The sequence below is a fragment of the Apodemus sylvaticus genome, chromosome 11 (genome assembly GCF_947179515.1).
Source record: "Apodemus sylvaticus chromosome 11, mApoSyl1.1, whole genome shotgun sequence".
In the NCBI taxonomy this organism is placed as follows: Eukaryota; Metazoa; Chordata; class Mammalia; order Rodentia; family Muridae; genus Apodemus; species Apodemus sylvaticus.
The window spans coordinates 58,168,891-58,183,687 of record NC_067482.1 but is presented as its reverse complement, the minus strand read 5'-3'; the positions used below and the strand labels follow the sequence as shown (position 1 = coordinate 58,183,687).

The window sequence follows — 14,797 nt, the reverse complement described above, 5'->3', positions numbered from 1 at the left end:
CAGTCTAACATGTGGAGAGACTTGCTATAGAAATCATTTTAGAATAGACATGAGATAAACACAGCATTTGCTTTCATGCAGCAGTGGTAATATCTAGAAAGATATGATGGTTGGATTGGAAAGGGATCATGGTCAATTAGTGATGTCTGCCTTGGACACAGGATTGAGTGGCCATGCTGCTACAGCCGTCCTTAGAATGGACTCTTGCATTCGCACCGATATGCAGGAGTAAGCCAGGGTGTGGAACATGAACAGGATGCATGATATGAGAGGGTAGATATACGGCTTTACATTTATATACTGAAAAGCAAACACTTCCTTGGCTCCTGTTTGTGCCAAATGAATGTGAACGGAAGTGTGGCTCCTACCAAATGGAAAGCCATGGTGATCTGAGAACAAAAGCCAGTATCAACAACCAGGACAATGTGCCAGCTCTCCCTAGCATTCAGTTGGCTGTGAAACTTCACCCTCAGGAAGAGACGTCACTCTGTTTTCAAAGCAGAGAGACCCAGGAGAGTCTTCCAATTATAACACTTACAACTAACATCTGTAGAAATAGATATTATCAAGCCAATGCAGCTGGGATTAGGCTAAATAACAGTGCAGCCAATTCTAACATGCTGTCTTTCAGGATTCCTCCAATATGAGCGCTTGGGTTGTGGTATCCATTTTTGTTTCTTCTCCCACAGAAACCATTTTCTTGGGGACAATTATGAGATAAATAGTATCTGACAACTGCAATATTTCATAGAGAAAGCAAAGAGGACCCCTGAGTTCACAGGGCTGAGGCTCCAAGGTGGAAGCACACAGGTTCGGGAGGTCTAAGAGGGCCTTGTCCACACTATAGACATAGATGTAGATACCAGGGGGAAAACGATGTTGGGAGTCCATTGGTTTGTGACTGATCTTCCTGGCTGTGTGATTCCAATTAGGGGTCTTACTGGGCTCCATTTGGGAGGACAGGAGAGTGATGAAATATCTTTGAAGCATTAAAGAGAATTGTGATAGGCTGACACTCAGATGCTGAGTGGCAAATCAGACTTGGTTAGGTTACCTTGTACTTGGCAATGTTCGATTTCAGAAGGCTAACCTCCTCATGGAGTTGTTTCAGTCTCTCCTGGAGATATCTAGAAAAAAAAAAAAACAAACACATACCCATAACCGGAATGGAAATGGGGACAAAATGAAACCCACTGAATGATACGAGTGAAACATGAAGTCCCACCGTCATTTGGATGTAACGACATCTTTCTCATCCTGGAGGGGAGGGGACAATTTAAAATGTGACCTTTTATTAAATAGATGTGATCAAGGTCAGACATGCCCGAGTCACAGACACCCCATTTTAAAACAGTCCTCTTGGAGATCCCCTAAGGGATGACAGCATCGTTTTCACATAATTCTCATTAAGATGATTCCACTGGGGAGCAAACCAGGAAGAGAAGACGCCAGCCATAACATGAGTCAGACACATCCACACGCTGAAATGTGCCTGGGGGCGAAAACACTGCTAAGGGAATTTCTCAATTTATTTTCTTATTCTTTCCCCTCTCCTTGATAGCAGTCACAAACAACTCTCCCTGGCTCTTCACCCCTGTGGCCCAATCTGAGAAGGTATATGGAGAGCAAGGGAGGCTAGATATGTGGGTATCTCTCCCTTCTTTTCTTATTTTTATAACCAGTACATGCCAGTGCCAGTATTTTGGGGTTGTGACATGCTTTTTTATTTCAAATGCAGCTATCCTAGTTGTATGCAGGGTTTCAGGGACACACACACACACACACACACACACACACACACACACAGAGCCTCCCTGGGATGCTTGGAACTTACCTGTTCTCCATGCACAAAGCATCCACATCAATGATACGGTTCTCATGACCACCCAGGATGTGGTTGAGCTCCTGGTTCAGCCTGTCCACCTTGTCCTGGTAGGAAGCCCGCTCTTCCTTAACGTCCTGGAGCTCATCCACTGAGGCCTGTAGGTCATGCTCTAGTGACTCTATCTGAAATCCAAGGCATGTCACAGAAAGGAAGTCTCAGATGTAGGCTTTGGGGCCAGGGATGCAACTTCCACGTGAATGGCTGACTTGGAGGCTTATGAGTACTATTCAAGTGCTAGAGTATATTACACACTACACCACATTGTCTTGCAGGCTGGGTAAGGGCTGGAGTTAGGGGACACTTTCTAGCCAGACACTTGTCATGGATGGGTGGAGGAGCGCGATCTCTAACCCTTGCACCTTGCCCTCGTTCACAGGCATGGAGACGGCAAGCTGATCCTAGAGTCTTACAAATGTGCCTGGTTCCAAGTCATTCAAACTGGTGGCCCGTTAGCAAGAGAAGAGAAAGGAAGTCTCCATTCTGGTAGCTGCTCTCTAGGTAGAGGTCTGCACTCTCCGAAATCCTGCCTGAAAGCACCACTCAGCATCTTAATGGGAACTCATCAATTAAAGGCCAGTTTGTCACATTTCCTCCCTGCTGTCTATGTGGCTGAAGGGTAGCCAGTCTCTCGGTGGGCTCAGAATAATTACATCAGTACAGGATACCACCCAGCTAGGGGTCAACCACTCCTCATGAACCTAGGAAGAGCTGAGGAAGTCAAGCCCTCTCTTGTCATCCTTTGGACTCCTCTTGGACAAGGACACATGTGACCTACCTCCTGCTCCGAAGGGCTGCAGGAGCATGTGTCCCCTACTTCCTGTTATGAGGCTACATGCAGGCACCCCGACCCAAACCAGAGCTCAGCGTCACCTGCTCCTTAGCTCGCTCCAGCTGCTCAACCAAATCTTCCCGCTCATGGGCTGCAAAGTGCCTCACGCCAATTTCTTCATCTCCGAGCCTTTGTTTAGCAATTGTCATCCTCAACAGCTGTGGTTTCCATGGTCAGAAAAAGGCAAAGGAAGAGAGAAAGAGTATGAGAAAGCACATTCCCCGCGCCCTAAATCTCAAGGTCCTATTTCCAGAAATTTCTTTCTGGAAGAACTCTTGCAAGAACTACTGGAAGAAAGTACAGGACAAGCTACCCACCAATATTATGAAGTTTTAAGAAAAAGTAACCTGGTGACACATATGTGCACACACTTAGTGTAAGGCTGGGGCATTCAGGCTTGGTTCTGGGAGCTGGATGTGCTTCAGGGCACTGCCACAGTGAGGATTTAGCAAAGATCCAAAATGACCCCCTAGGACTGATAAGGAACTGCCCAAATATGCATATCCCACATTAATCCACTGGGCAATGCTATCAAGAACCTTAAAAATGCTATCCGATGTTCAGTAAGTATTCCTGTCTGTCTGCAAATGGCCCCCGATATGGACTAGCTTTTTGAAAAAAAAGATAGATAGATTGTACTGCATAGCACATCTTGAATGCACTGTGATAAAGTGTGTACTAGAAACTTATGCATGTGACAATACATGACCAAATACATGAAGTACTCAAACATGTGTGGGGAAGACAACGTCTTAGATACCATGCTTCAATCTCCCAGGCAAGGCCTCAGCAGCAATTATAAGAGCAATCCCAGGGTGAATCCATGACCTTCAAATGACCATGCCTGCCAAACACAACATGCTTATCCTAAACAGTTCATCTACTTCTCACGAAGGGCATATGTGGATGGGCTCATATGCACATGAAGCCCTGGGGACAGTTTGTCCCTGCCGTGTGGGTATGACACTCCAGCATAGCTCACTGGGAACGTGTTCTTTCTTGCTCTTGCATGACCCTTATGAGAACAGTGACCAGTAGAGACAAGACGTTTAAACCTCAGCATTTCTGAAGGATTTGGGTCAGGTGAGAGATAGCAACTTCATTTAAACTAAGACAGAATTACCTCTTTGAAGTTATGATCACAATGAACTAGAAAGAAGTGATAACTGCAGAAAAGCAGAAAGGATGCAATGACCCTTCACTGCTCTCTTGAATCCCACAATGCTTACTGAGTGTCCTGGGTCAAGACCAGCCAGAGGGTGGAGGATCCCATATGCAGAACTGACTCTTACTGGAATCTGCCAAGTTCATCCTCAGGATTAGCAGCTTGTATATCTATGGATGTTTCTACTCAATGCAACTTATTTTTATCCCAAACCCATCTTCAAGGTCTTCCAGGGCGACTGCTGAACACTCAGAGTGGGGAAACTGAGGTATGGCTTGGATGAGGTCAACAGTGCCACCTTCAGCCTGTCTGTTTCAGCCTCACACAGCGGACGGTCTGTCTGGGACCGGGTTAGTGTCCAGTGCTCACAGAGTTATCATTCTTTGATGGTTTTACAGAATCCATATATGTGTGGGACTCCATGTGGTGCCTCCATGCATGTATGTACACTGTATGGTGGTCACAGGAGGGTAATTAATACACACTTCACCTTCCACATTGATCATTTATCATGAAAATCTCGGAAATCCAACTGTTCTGAAATGCACAATGCATGGTACTAACCAGAGTCACCTACTATGTAATAAAGCACAGAGCTTAATCCTCCCCTCTGACTGAAACTCTGCAGGATGGTAACTCCTGTCTTCCCATGCCCGCCCCAGCTCCAGACAAGCACTGCTCTGTTTTCTATTTCTATCTTAGTTTGCTTTTTTACTTCTCTGATAAAACTCTGACTAAAAGCAACTTGGGAAGTGAAGGGTTTGTTTTGGATTACACTCCCAGGTCACAGCCCATCATTGAAGGAAATCAGGACAGAAACAAGGACTGAAGAGAGGCTGCTGATTGGCTCACTCCCGGCCCATGCTGAGCTAGTGATTCTATGCAGCCCAGACCCACCCACAGGCCCAGAGATGGTGCCCACCTCCACCCCCACCCTCACCCCCCCCACCCCCACCACAGTGGGCTGAGCCTTCTCACATCAGTCAAGACAATCTCTCACAGACATGACCACTGGCCAATCCGATTGAGGCAATTCTTCAAGTGAAGTGCCCTCTTTCCAAGTGATTAAAGGTTGAGTCAGGTTGACAATAAACACTAGCCAGTGCAATATATCTGGGGAAACTTTTTTAAGATTCTGGATATAAATGACAGGATGTAGCAATTGTCTTCCTGTGCTTTTTGTTTTGTTTTGCTAACATAACAGCTTCTGGGTTTCATCCATTATGAAGGCAGAATGGTATCCCACTGGATACACATGCCATATCCTCCTTATTCACTCTACTGAGGGACACTCAGATTGTCGCTGTACTGTGGCCAGCCTGAATAGCACAGCAGTGAACATGGTCATGCCGGCGTCTTTTTGATATACTGATTTCATTGCCTTGGCTATATACCCAGTAGTGCAAGCACAATAGTTTGGTGCACATGTATTTCATTTCATTTATTTATAATTCGAAGTTTTGCAGCATTTCTTCCTGTGGCTGCAGTAATCTATACTCCCCCTCCTGGCAGTGTGGAAAAGGTCCCCTGATGATGACCTCACACACCACACACGCTGTTGGTGTGCTGTCTCTTGTCCCTGAGTTCAAGGAGGAAGTACAGTGTGCACTGCAACAGAAATCTGTCAATTAACCCAGCTTCCTCTGACTCTAAGTTAAAGAATGAGTGAACCTGTTAATTCAGTGCTGATGAATTTACTACCTCTGTTGAATAAGTTTATAAGGCGGGCAGGCACCTCCCCACCTCCCCTGGGAGCAATGGGCCAGTGGGCTCACGCTCAGCACGGAACACATGGACAGCAGAAGCAGTTGATTCAAGCAAGAGCTTGAATGTGAAGCATCCTTCGTGTCACCTGGTCTTTGGCTTGGGACAAGAGGGCTCTGAAAAGCACATCCCAAACACACAGTGAAGCCAAGAAGCAGCACTCGTCAAACCCCAGAGGCTGGATCACAAGCACGCAAGCTTTTGGCAGGAGGCCACAGGAGATTCAGGCTGTGTCTTGACAACCAGAGCCTTTCCCTGACATGTAACATGTTAGATAGACAGCCTGAACTTGATACAAAGAAACCTCACTTTCCAGCCACAACCGGCTTCACTGCACTCTTCATTTAGAGTTATACGATTATGTTTGCTAATGCCAATTAATTGTTGCACATGCCTAGTGAGGCCCGACTCCATAGGAAAAGAAAAAGCCATCTTCACCCTGGATGCTGGTTAAATGTCAATCAACACGTTAGCTATCATTTGGTGTTTAATGTGCAGATAATATTGCTCCCACATTGCAGGGCTGTACTGGTTGAAATACTTTTAAATTGAGGCTCAAGTTGGATTGTTGGGTCTGAAATTTAAATGCAGTCAGCAGAAGGGGCTTGATAGGGTTGTTGCTGTGGCAACATAGAACCCAGGAACATCAAGCCTGGGTTCTACAAGGACAGTTTGTAGGCTCTGGGGTCAGCTGCTTAGGACTGCCTGCTCTCACTCCCCAAGGATGAGCTTGAGCCTCTCCAGGCCTCTGTAACTTCCTGCCAAACACACAGCATGGAATGGGAGGGTGGAGGCGTGATCAAGAGACACTGGTTAGGGGCCACATAGGCAAATAGGGTGAGGGATGCAAAGATATTTACATATTCAACACACATAAATACACTACATGTTTCCAGCTATCGATGTGGAAGTTGTGATGTCTGCAGTCATCAACAATGCTACCGTTTGAAAGCATGCGTGCAACTGTTTGCCCAGGACTGCTTGTGCCATTTAAAGACCATCCAGGTAATGTGAGCTTGCCCCATGCTAATGAGAGCCGTGGTCCTTCTCTATAACATTTAACTCAGCCTGGGAGCAGAGAAAGTGTGTGTTTAACTAACATCATCTGCTTGTAGGATGAGTACCATCATCACTATCACTGCTGTCACTGTCATTATGATCGTTGTCATCATTGCCACCACCATTACTGTGTCATCATCGTCATTATCATCTTCATCCATTCAAGAGGTCCTAACACCCCTCCCCCACAAGGAAATTTGCTGTCTTCAGAGATGGCTGAACCTGAGCTCCAGACCCAAGCTTACTTGACAGCATGAAGGTGTGGCTTCCTACCCTGGGAAGTGACAATAAGCAATGCTCCCCATACTTGCCATCCCCAAACAGGACACTACAGATAGTCTCCCAGTGCCAAGAGGACTTGTGTTCTGTGAACACCCGCTGTCAGCGACAGGCACCGCCATTTGCTGATTTAGAGAGAAATAAATGTTTATGAGTGAATCACAGACATGAGTCTTTGGCTGGTGCATGAGGCCCAGCTGCAGTTTAGATGTCGCTGAGGGACAGGGAACAAAATGGTAAAGCAGGAAGGGTCCAGGTTCTTTTTCCAGCTGCCCAGGCTGCATCAGGCTTAGCCCTATGTGAGGCGCCCCTAGCCCTTGAGTCAGAGAGGTTCGGTTCTTCTTTGACCTCTCCCCAGGCTGCTCCTGTCACGGCCTTCCACATTCTCTCGTTGTTTTATTTACTGGAACCACTGTATCCACTGGGCGCTGGTAGGCAGCTAGAGTGGAAGCCAGTGTGCTGACTGTTACCTGTGTTCAGAGCTTAACGCTAATCCTAGCTGTGTATCTGAGAAAGTAACCTAACCTTGCCAAGCCACATCTGACTTGTGGATTTAAAACACAAGAAGATAAACACAATCTTATAGATACAACAATGTCCATGAAAAAGGATTTGTTTGCTAGGTAAACTAATGCATTCCTTTAATCCCAGCACTCTGGAGACAGAGGCAGGTAGATCTCTGAGTTCGAGGCCAGCCTATCAACAAGAGTGAGTTCCAGGATATCCAGAGCTACACAGAGAAACCCTGTTTCAAAAAGCCAAAAATGACGCCTCTACCCTCCCATCTTAGAAGCAAAATGATGGGCCCTGTGTTCTTCTTTAGGATCTCAAGAAACTGTGGTCCTCACACCAGTGTGCCTATTAGCTAATGAGCGCCCTCCTTGGGCTGAGAAAGCCATGCGCTCTGAGCTTTCTGCCCACAACAGGTACTCGAAGTGGCTTTCCCCTGCACTGAGATGGGTACAGAGCCCTTGCTGAGGCTGAGAGGCCCACTTGACTCTCATCTGCCCCAATACCATCACTGCTACCTTGGGCCTGTGCTTCCCCCATCCTGCCTGCCTCCCGGTATCCATCCCAGCCCCCCAGGCATTTGTGCTGTCTCTGCCCTAGCACAGCGAGTCACTCCTGTCATCTGATTTAAGGCTCAGATTAAAGACATCCTTAGACATCTCATCTCAGCTGATGCTATTCCTCCCCAGGCCCCCTGCCTACTAATGCCTTCCTCTCTACACACATCCACTTGACACCTGACATCAGCTCTACAGTAGCTCAGTGTCCACAGCGGTGTCGGGCTCTCCACAGAGATCTCCAAATGCTTGTCAGATCAGGGATGTCCCTCTGCCATGCTCCTCACAGCCCAGGGGCAGATCCTGATGCCCCCTCTTGATCAGTCTGGGGCAAGATCTGTGTGACCTCTTTGTGGTCTCTGATGCTGTCCAGGGTGCTGAAACATGCCCAACTTGGAGAAGATCCACTCTGCATCCAGCTGGTCATGATGGTGCTCAGTCAGGTGAGGACACAAACCAGAAGCGACAAGGCCACTAACTTAAGTCACAAATATTAGGAATGACTGAGGTAAGGTTGGTCCTAGCTGCCAAAGGCTTGTCCTCTACTGTAATACTATTTTACACAACCCTTGCTCAGGCAAAACACATGCCCTTCTGCAGAGCCTGCTCTGAACTGGCATGTGTTATAACTTCCCAATATAATCCTCAAAAGTACCCTATGCTCTGGCCCTCCCCAGGACATTTGTACGGCACCTCCTAGGTATCTGTCTGCCTTCCTCCAGGTCTCTGTGCCCTGGGCATGTGAGTTCAGGACTTCACCAAGCCTCATAGCAATACCTAGCTAGACTCATGCTCTAGCCTTACCGCCTAGCACCACTGACATCCAGACTGTGCTCTGGCCAATATACCTTCAACTCTCAGACCCTTTGAACAGAGCACAGATCACAGGCACACCATCCTATTGATAGAGCACAGATACAATGATGGGGCTCCATTTCCCAGATCCTAGAAAAGGGACTTATTTGTTCACTGGCTGGCTGACTCTGTCACAATTGAAGCCCCATGAGAGTAAGGACTCAAATGTTTTCTGTGCCATCCTCAGTGTGTGTGTGTGTGTGTGTGTGTGTAATGAGCCAAACCCATGGGCTACACGAGTCCCTGCCTCAAACCAACACAAAGGGTCAGCTATGCTCCAACTGAGAATGGCTCGTTAGGGTCCCCGTTGCTGGAGGTCACTTAAACAGGACTCCTCTTGTTTGTACAGGGCTTTCCCTCTTCTCATCCAGGGCCGTGATAAACAACCACAGCTGAACACGCTTCCCTTTTTTTCTTTTTAAATAAACAATGTATACTTTAATTGGTCACCTGCTTGCTCATTGGCCCATCTTTATTGGTTGATGGCTTGGACCTCACTGTTTCGCAGGATCCATCCAACCACACCCCACAACCAGCAGTCACAGAAGGGCTCTGAGGTTTTATGGGGCCAATGCCAGAACAAACAGAGGCACTTAGGGCTGCCAGTTGGAGAAATATAAAGCTTATTACTAAAGGCAGAGCTTGTGTTTCTCACAGACGATTAAAAAAGCAAGCGCACTCGCCTCTGCCCATGCCATCCATGCTGGTTTGGGGTCTGCTTCCAGCCAAGTGCTATGATCTCTAACATGAAGCAAAATGAATAGTACCCAAGTCCCAGCTCCGCTGTCACTCTCCCAGAGGGCCTGGAAGTAGGGTGACTGCTGTGGGTGCATCTTACAGGTGCTCCTTTGATAGAGTGCATGGCTCCTTTTATAGGGTGCATTCAAATAGAGTGTATTCCGGAGACCAGCATAAAAAATGATGCTCACTGCTAGCTACACCTGGGTGGCGGTGAGAGGGCAGAGCTTGGAGGTCCAGGTGTCACGCAACAGACTTCTCACTTGGACCATGGGCTCTTCTGGGGCACATACTAAGGTCCTGGGAAATAGTGAAGCCCAGAAGAGGGAAGTCTGTGACTGTTAGTGGCATGCTCAGGCAACACTGTGATGTGAGGGGCTTTGCGGGCAACACTGGTTCCTGACATGTTAAAAAAGCAGCTACTCCTTTCCAGAGAACTCACTGCACAGTGAGAGGCACTGAGAACACAGCCATTATATCTCGTTGCCTTGCTTCCTCATCTCCTCGTACCAGACACCGTCTGGTGACCTTATGTGTTTTATGTTTTGTCTCCCCAATCCGTATTTAAGCGCCCTAGTGGGGGAACCTTGTGCTTCTCGGTCTCTAATACAACTCAGGAAGTCGCCAGGCGTGTGCCGGTAAACACGCAAAGAAGCCTGGCCGTCACTGATTGCCATCTTACAGACGAGAACATGGAGAAAATGACCCAGTTTCCTAAGATCACTCACACACCAGCAGGCAGAACAGGAACACACAGCCGGGCCTGGGCGTGCCTGAAGAACAGGACCTCCTGGATTACTACCAGTGCTGCTCTTCAGCTCTGCGGTCTGTTGGTTATGTCAACTTGACACCAGCCACGGTCAGACAAAAGAAGGGAACTTTGGTTGAGAAACGACCTCCGTAAGATCAGGCTGTCAGCAAGCCTGTAGAAGGGTCTCTTAGTGATTGACGGGCGTGGGCCCAGGCCACTGCGAGTTGGATCACCCCTAGGCTGGTGGTCCTGGGCTCTATAGGAAAGCAGGCTTAGCAAGCTCTAAGGAGCAAGCCAGAAAGCAGCACAGCTCCACGGCCTCTGCACCAGCTCCTGCCTCCATGCTCCTGTCCTGCAGAGTTCCGGTCCTGACTTCCTTTGATGATGAACTGTAATGTGGAAGTGTAAGCTGAATCAACCCTTCCTTGCACTGGTCAAGGTGTTTCATCATAGCAAAAATAACCCTGACTAAGACAGGGGTTTGATGTTTGTTGTGACATCAGTCCTTATGCCAAGAAAGCTGGCCACAGTCCACATTAAGCTTTCTCTGCCAGAGAGACCCCATCTTAAGATGTGCCAGCTCCCATCTTAAAGCTCAGGTAGACTCTTCAAGTTCACTACTGAAGTTTTTAGATATACAAAGGTCCCCTTCTACTGCCCTCACCCTTCTCTCTACTATAAGAGAAGTTATGTAGAGACCAGGTGTGTTGAGACTATTCAGAGCATGCTCGGTGTGGATGGGGGTCTTCCCACATAACTGGTTCTTACGGTCATCCTTACAGATGACAGCAAGGGCGTCCTCCATCACCGCAAGGATTCCCCAAGGTGAGGGGTGAGGCCTGACCCTTTCTTTCCCAGAGTCCTCCTTGACTTTTAAATACTGAAATTTGAATCCCAATCCTGAGGAGGTAAAGACAGAAGGACCCCTGGGGCCTGCTAGCTAGTTTGTCAGCAAGTTCCAAATTCAGGAAGAGACCCTGTCTCAAAAAACTAAAAGGAAAGTGACTGAGGAAACACGTGACATGGATCCTAGCCTCCACATACATGCACAAACAAGTGTAAGCATACGTATGTACCTGCAAACACCACACATGTATGCACATACACACATGTATGCACATACACACACACAGACACACCCTAAAATTTTGAGGAAGGGGTAGCTTCTGGTGGGTTCCAGTTGTCATGCCTCCCATCTAGTTTGGGTTGGGGGTGGGTATTTATCTAGGTGCATTCTTGGTCCCTTGGCCACCAGTCAGAGGGATGTCAGGCGGTGATAGAATCCAAGCATCCCCTCCCCCCACACCCCTGCCAAACACACATGTTATAAGACACCTGCCCCCTAGCTTATGCAAATACTAAGCTGTCAGAACTGCTGCAGTTGCAAACCCTCTGGAAGCCATTTGGAAGTGCTTTATGGAGCGTGGGGTGCCAAGGTTCTAGCTAAACAAATAGAAAAATGAGTCTCTCTGAAAATATCCAAGGCAGGCCATTTCCTGTCACCTCAGTGCCCACGAGTGCTTACTACCCCCAGTCTGCCTTCCTATAAAAGGGTCATTGTTGAAATGGTGACTTGGAGTTAAGGGCACTGGGGTTCATTCAGCAAACACTGCCCTTGGCCCCTACTCGGTCTCCAAGCAGCAAATACCCAGTCAGTGAGTGTTCTGAGTGGAATGGGGCTGGCTATGAGCAGAGTGGTCATGGCCATCCTCTGGCCACCGGAGCTTGTCCTCCACCTGTGTACTATCAGGCCTTCCCAAGGGCTCCCAGGTAGAGATGCTGTTTGTCCCTTGTTGGGACATTGTGCTTTTCTAGAAATTGTTCCAACCTCTGAGTTCTTCACATCAGGTGCTGGTAATGTGGAAGGGGAGTCCATGCTCCGATCTCTTCTTCCTCTCTTGCTTGCACTCCTTCGTCCCACCCTCATCTTGGCTAAGGTCCCGAGTTCCACCACCTCTGATTCCCAAGTGCTGGAATTGTGAGCCGCCACACCTGCGCCTTGCCCGTTCCTTCGGTTCTCTTTATCCCTTCCCGGCATCATCCGTTCAGACAACACATTCCATGCCTTTATGGATGGCTTTGTGTCGGGCACTAAGCACGGGCCGAGCACTCATCTTCTGGGCACTGCCCCCTGGAGTTACAGAGTCACACGAGTGTCAGGGCAAGGAACAGAGCCAAATGCAGAGAGCGAAGACAGACACCTAACACACGATCCAATAACACCCGATCTGCCTAGATCAGGAATGGGTGGAAAGGGGCGTGAAGGTGAAGGCCCCAGAGTGCCTCGTAGGTGCAAAGATCCCACGGCACAAGGCAACATGGAGAACAGGTTGAAACTAGACTGAGAAGATGGTATTAGCCAGATGGTAGCTGGAAAATTCTGCAGGGGGCAGAGCATGGACACCTGGCACATGATGACAAGGACGTGGACGTGGAAGCCACGCATGGTATAAAGAATCAAAACAAAAAAATAAGCAACAATCATCAAAAACATACCACCAGCGCCATCACACACACACACACACACACACCACCTTGCTTTCCCTGAAGTAGCAATTGCCATCATTGCGTTCTGAAATTTCTAATGCTTAAAAAGCAAAAGAAGGCTGGGGGAACTGCTCAGGGTTAAATCCTTGCTGCTCAAACAGGAGGACTGGAATTTGGATTCTCCAAATCCACACAAATGCCAGGTGAGCAAAATGGCTTCCCTCTAGTTCTAGCTTCAGAAGGTGGAGACAGGCCATCTCTAGAGCAAGCTAGCTAGTGAGACTGGACATCAGCACTCTTGAGGCTCGACTGAGAGACCTTGCCTCAAAGGGTAAGGTCAAGAGTGATGGTGGAAGATTCCCGAGAGCAACCTCGGGCCAGTGCATGTACATACTCACATATACAGAGAGAGAGAGAGAGAGAGAGAGAGAGAGAGAGAGAGAGAGAGAGAGAGAGAGAGAGAGAGCGCAGAAAGGTAGTCAGAGTCAGGCATAGCTCAGAACAATGAAAGGAAATAGGGAAATAATATAATACTAAAAAAGAAGCATGGATCAAAAATAATCACATTTCAAACTGTTTCACCAGGCTTATGGGGTCTCCCAAATCTACCCCGTGTTTTTATGAAAACAACTGCACATTTTACTAGAAAGACCACGCTCTGTTACTGCTGAGGAAGGGATTTCCAGAGCTGACCTTTAACCTCTAACCTTTGTGATACTTCAGTCACATGGGAGGAGCCTGCTGGGCTTCTGGGGTGCTAATGAAACCCTCTTTGGGCATTCTTTCTCATCCCTATTTAACAACCTCAAATAATAAAGCTGAACTTTTCAAATTTATGTTAAATACAGATTGTTTACTTATTTTGCAGTAGGCAGGAAGGAAAAGGTGGTAGTGTAGGCCTTTAATCTCAGCAGAGGAAGGCAGATCTCTGTGAGGGCAAAGAGTATATAATCTACATCCAAATTCCTGGCCTGCCAGAACTACATAGTGAAATCCTGTTTCAAAAATGAATAAATGAAGACTTAGTCTATTTAAAAATATTTTTATTTATCTGTTTGATTATTTACGTGACTGTGTGCATGTCTGCGGTATACACCATGGAACTGTAAGCTGAAATAGACATCTATGTGCACTCTTAGAGAAAAGAAGAGGGCCCTGGGTATCCCCCTCTGTTGTGCTCCCCCTCTTCCTTTGGCACAGGGTCTCCCCATGAGCCTAGAGCTCTAGTTTTCTTCACTAGGCTGGAAGTTATCGAGCCAAGGGAATGTTCTGTCCCTGCTACAACTCAGAGCTGGAGTTACAGACACATTCAGGACACCCGGCTTGTTAAGTGGGAGCCAGAATCTCCATGCTAGTTCTCGAGTGTGGACAACAAGCGTCCTTAACTGCTAAGCCATGTCTCCAACCCTATCTTCCATTGCAATAACAAAATACCTGTGGCCAGGGACTTCATAAAGAAAAGAGCTTTTCTTGACTCACATCTTTAGAAGATTTCAACCTCTACTGGCTGGTTTTGTGTGTCAACTTAATACAAGTTAGAGTCATCAGAGAAGAAGGAGCCTCCGTCGAAGAAATGTCTCTATGAGATCCGGCTGTAAGGTATTTGCTCAATTAGTGATCAGTGTGGGAGGACCTAGCCTATTGTGGGTGGTGCCATCCCTGGGGTGGTACTCCTGGGTTCTGTAAGAAAGCAAGCTGAGCAAGCCAGAGGAAGCAAGCCGGTAAGCAGCGCCCTCCACGGTCTCTGTCAGCTCCTGCCTCTGGATTCCAGCCCTGCCTGAGTTCTTGTCCTGACTTTCCCCAATGATGGATTGTGATCTGGAAGCGTAAGCCAAATAAACCCTTTCCTCCACCACCTTGTTCTATGGTCAGGATGTTTCATCATAGCAATAAAACCCTGGCTAAGATGGGGCCTCAC

At 47.6% G+C, this 14,797-nt stretch overlaps 1 protein-coding gene across 3 annotated transcripts in view; it reads right to left on the bottom strand.

The window, feature by feature from the left end:
- The window catches only part of Ccdc149 (coiled-coil domain containing 149), a 94,853-nt gene that overhangs the window by 27,336 nt on the left and 52,720 nt on the right, over nucleotides 1–14,797 (bottom strand). For all 3 annotated transcript variants that reach the window (XR_007980225.1, XM_052199203.1, XM_052199204.1), the window contains exons 5-7: nucleotides 2,756–2,872; nucleotides 1,835–2,007; nucleotides 1,055–1,127 (exon numbers count right to left, since the gene is read on the bottom strand). Coding sequence is in view for 2 of the 3 variants with exons in the window: in XM_052199203.1 (XP_052055163.1) it covers nucleotides 1,055–1,127; nucleotides 1,835–2,007; nucleotides 2,756–2,872 (363 nt within the window). In the remaining variant the exon portion in view is untranslated. The remainder of the gene's footprint in view (nucleotides 1–1,054; nucleotides 1,128–1,834; nucleotides 2,008–2,755; nucleotides 2,873–14,797) is intronic.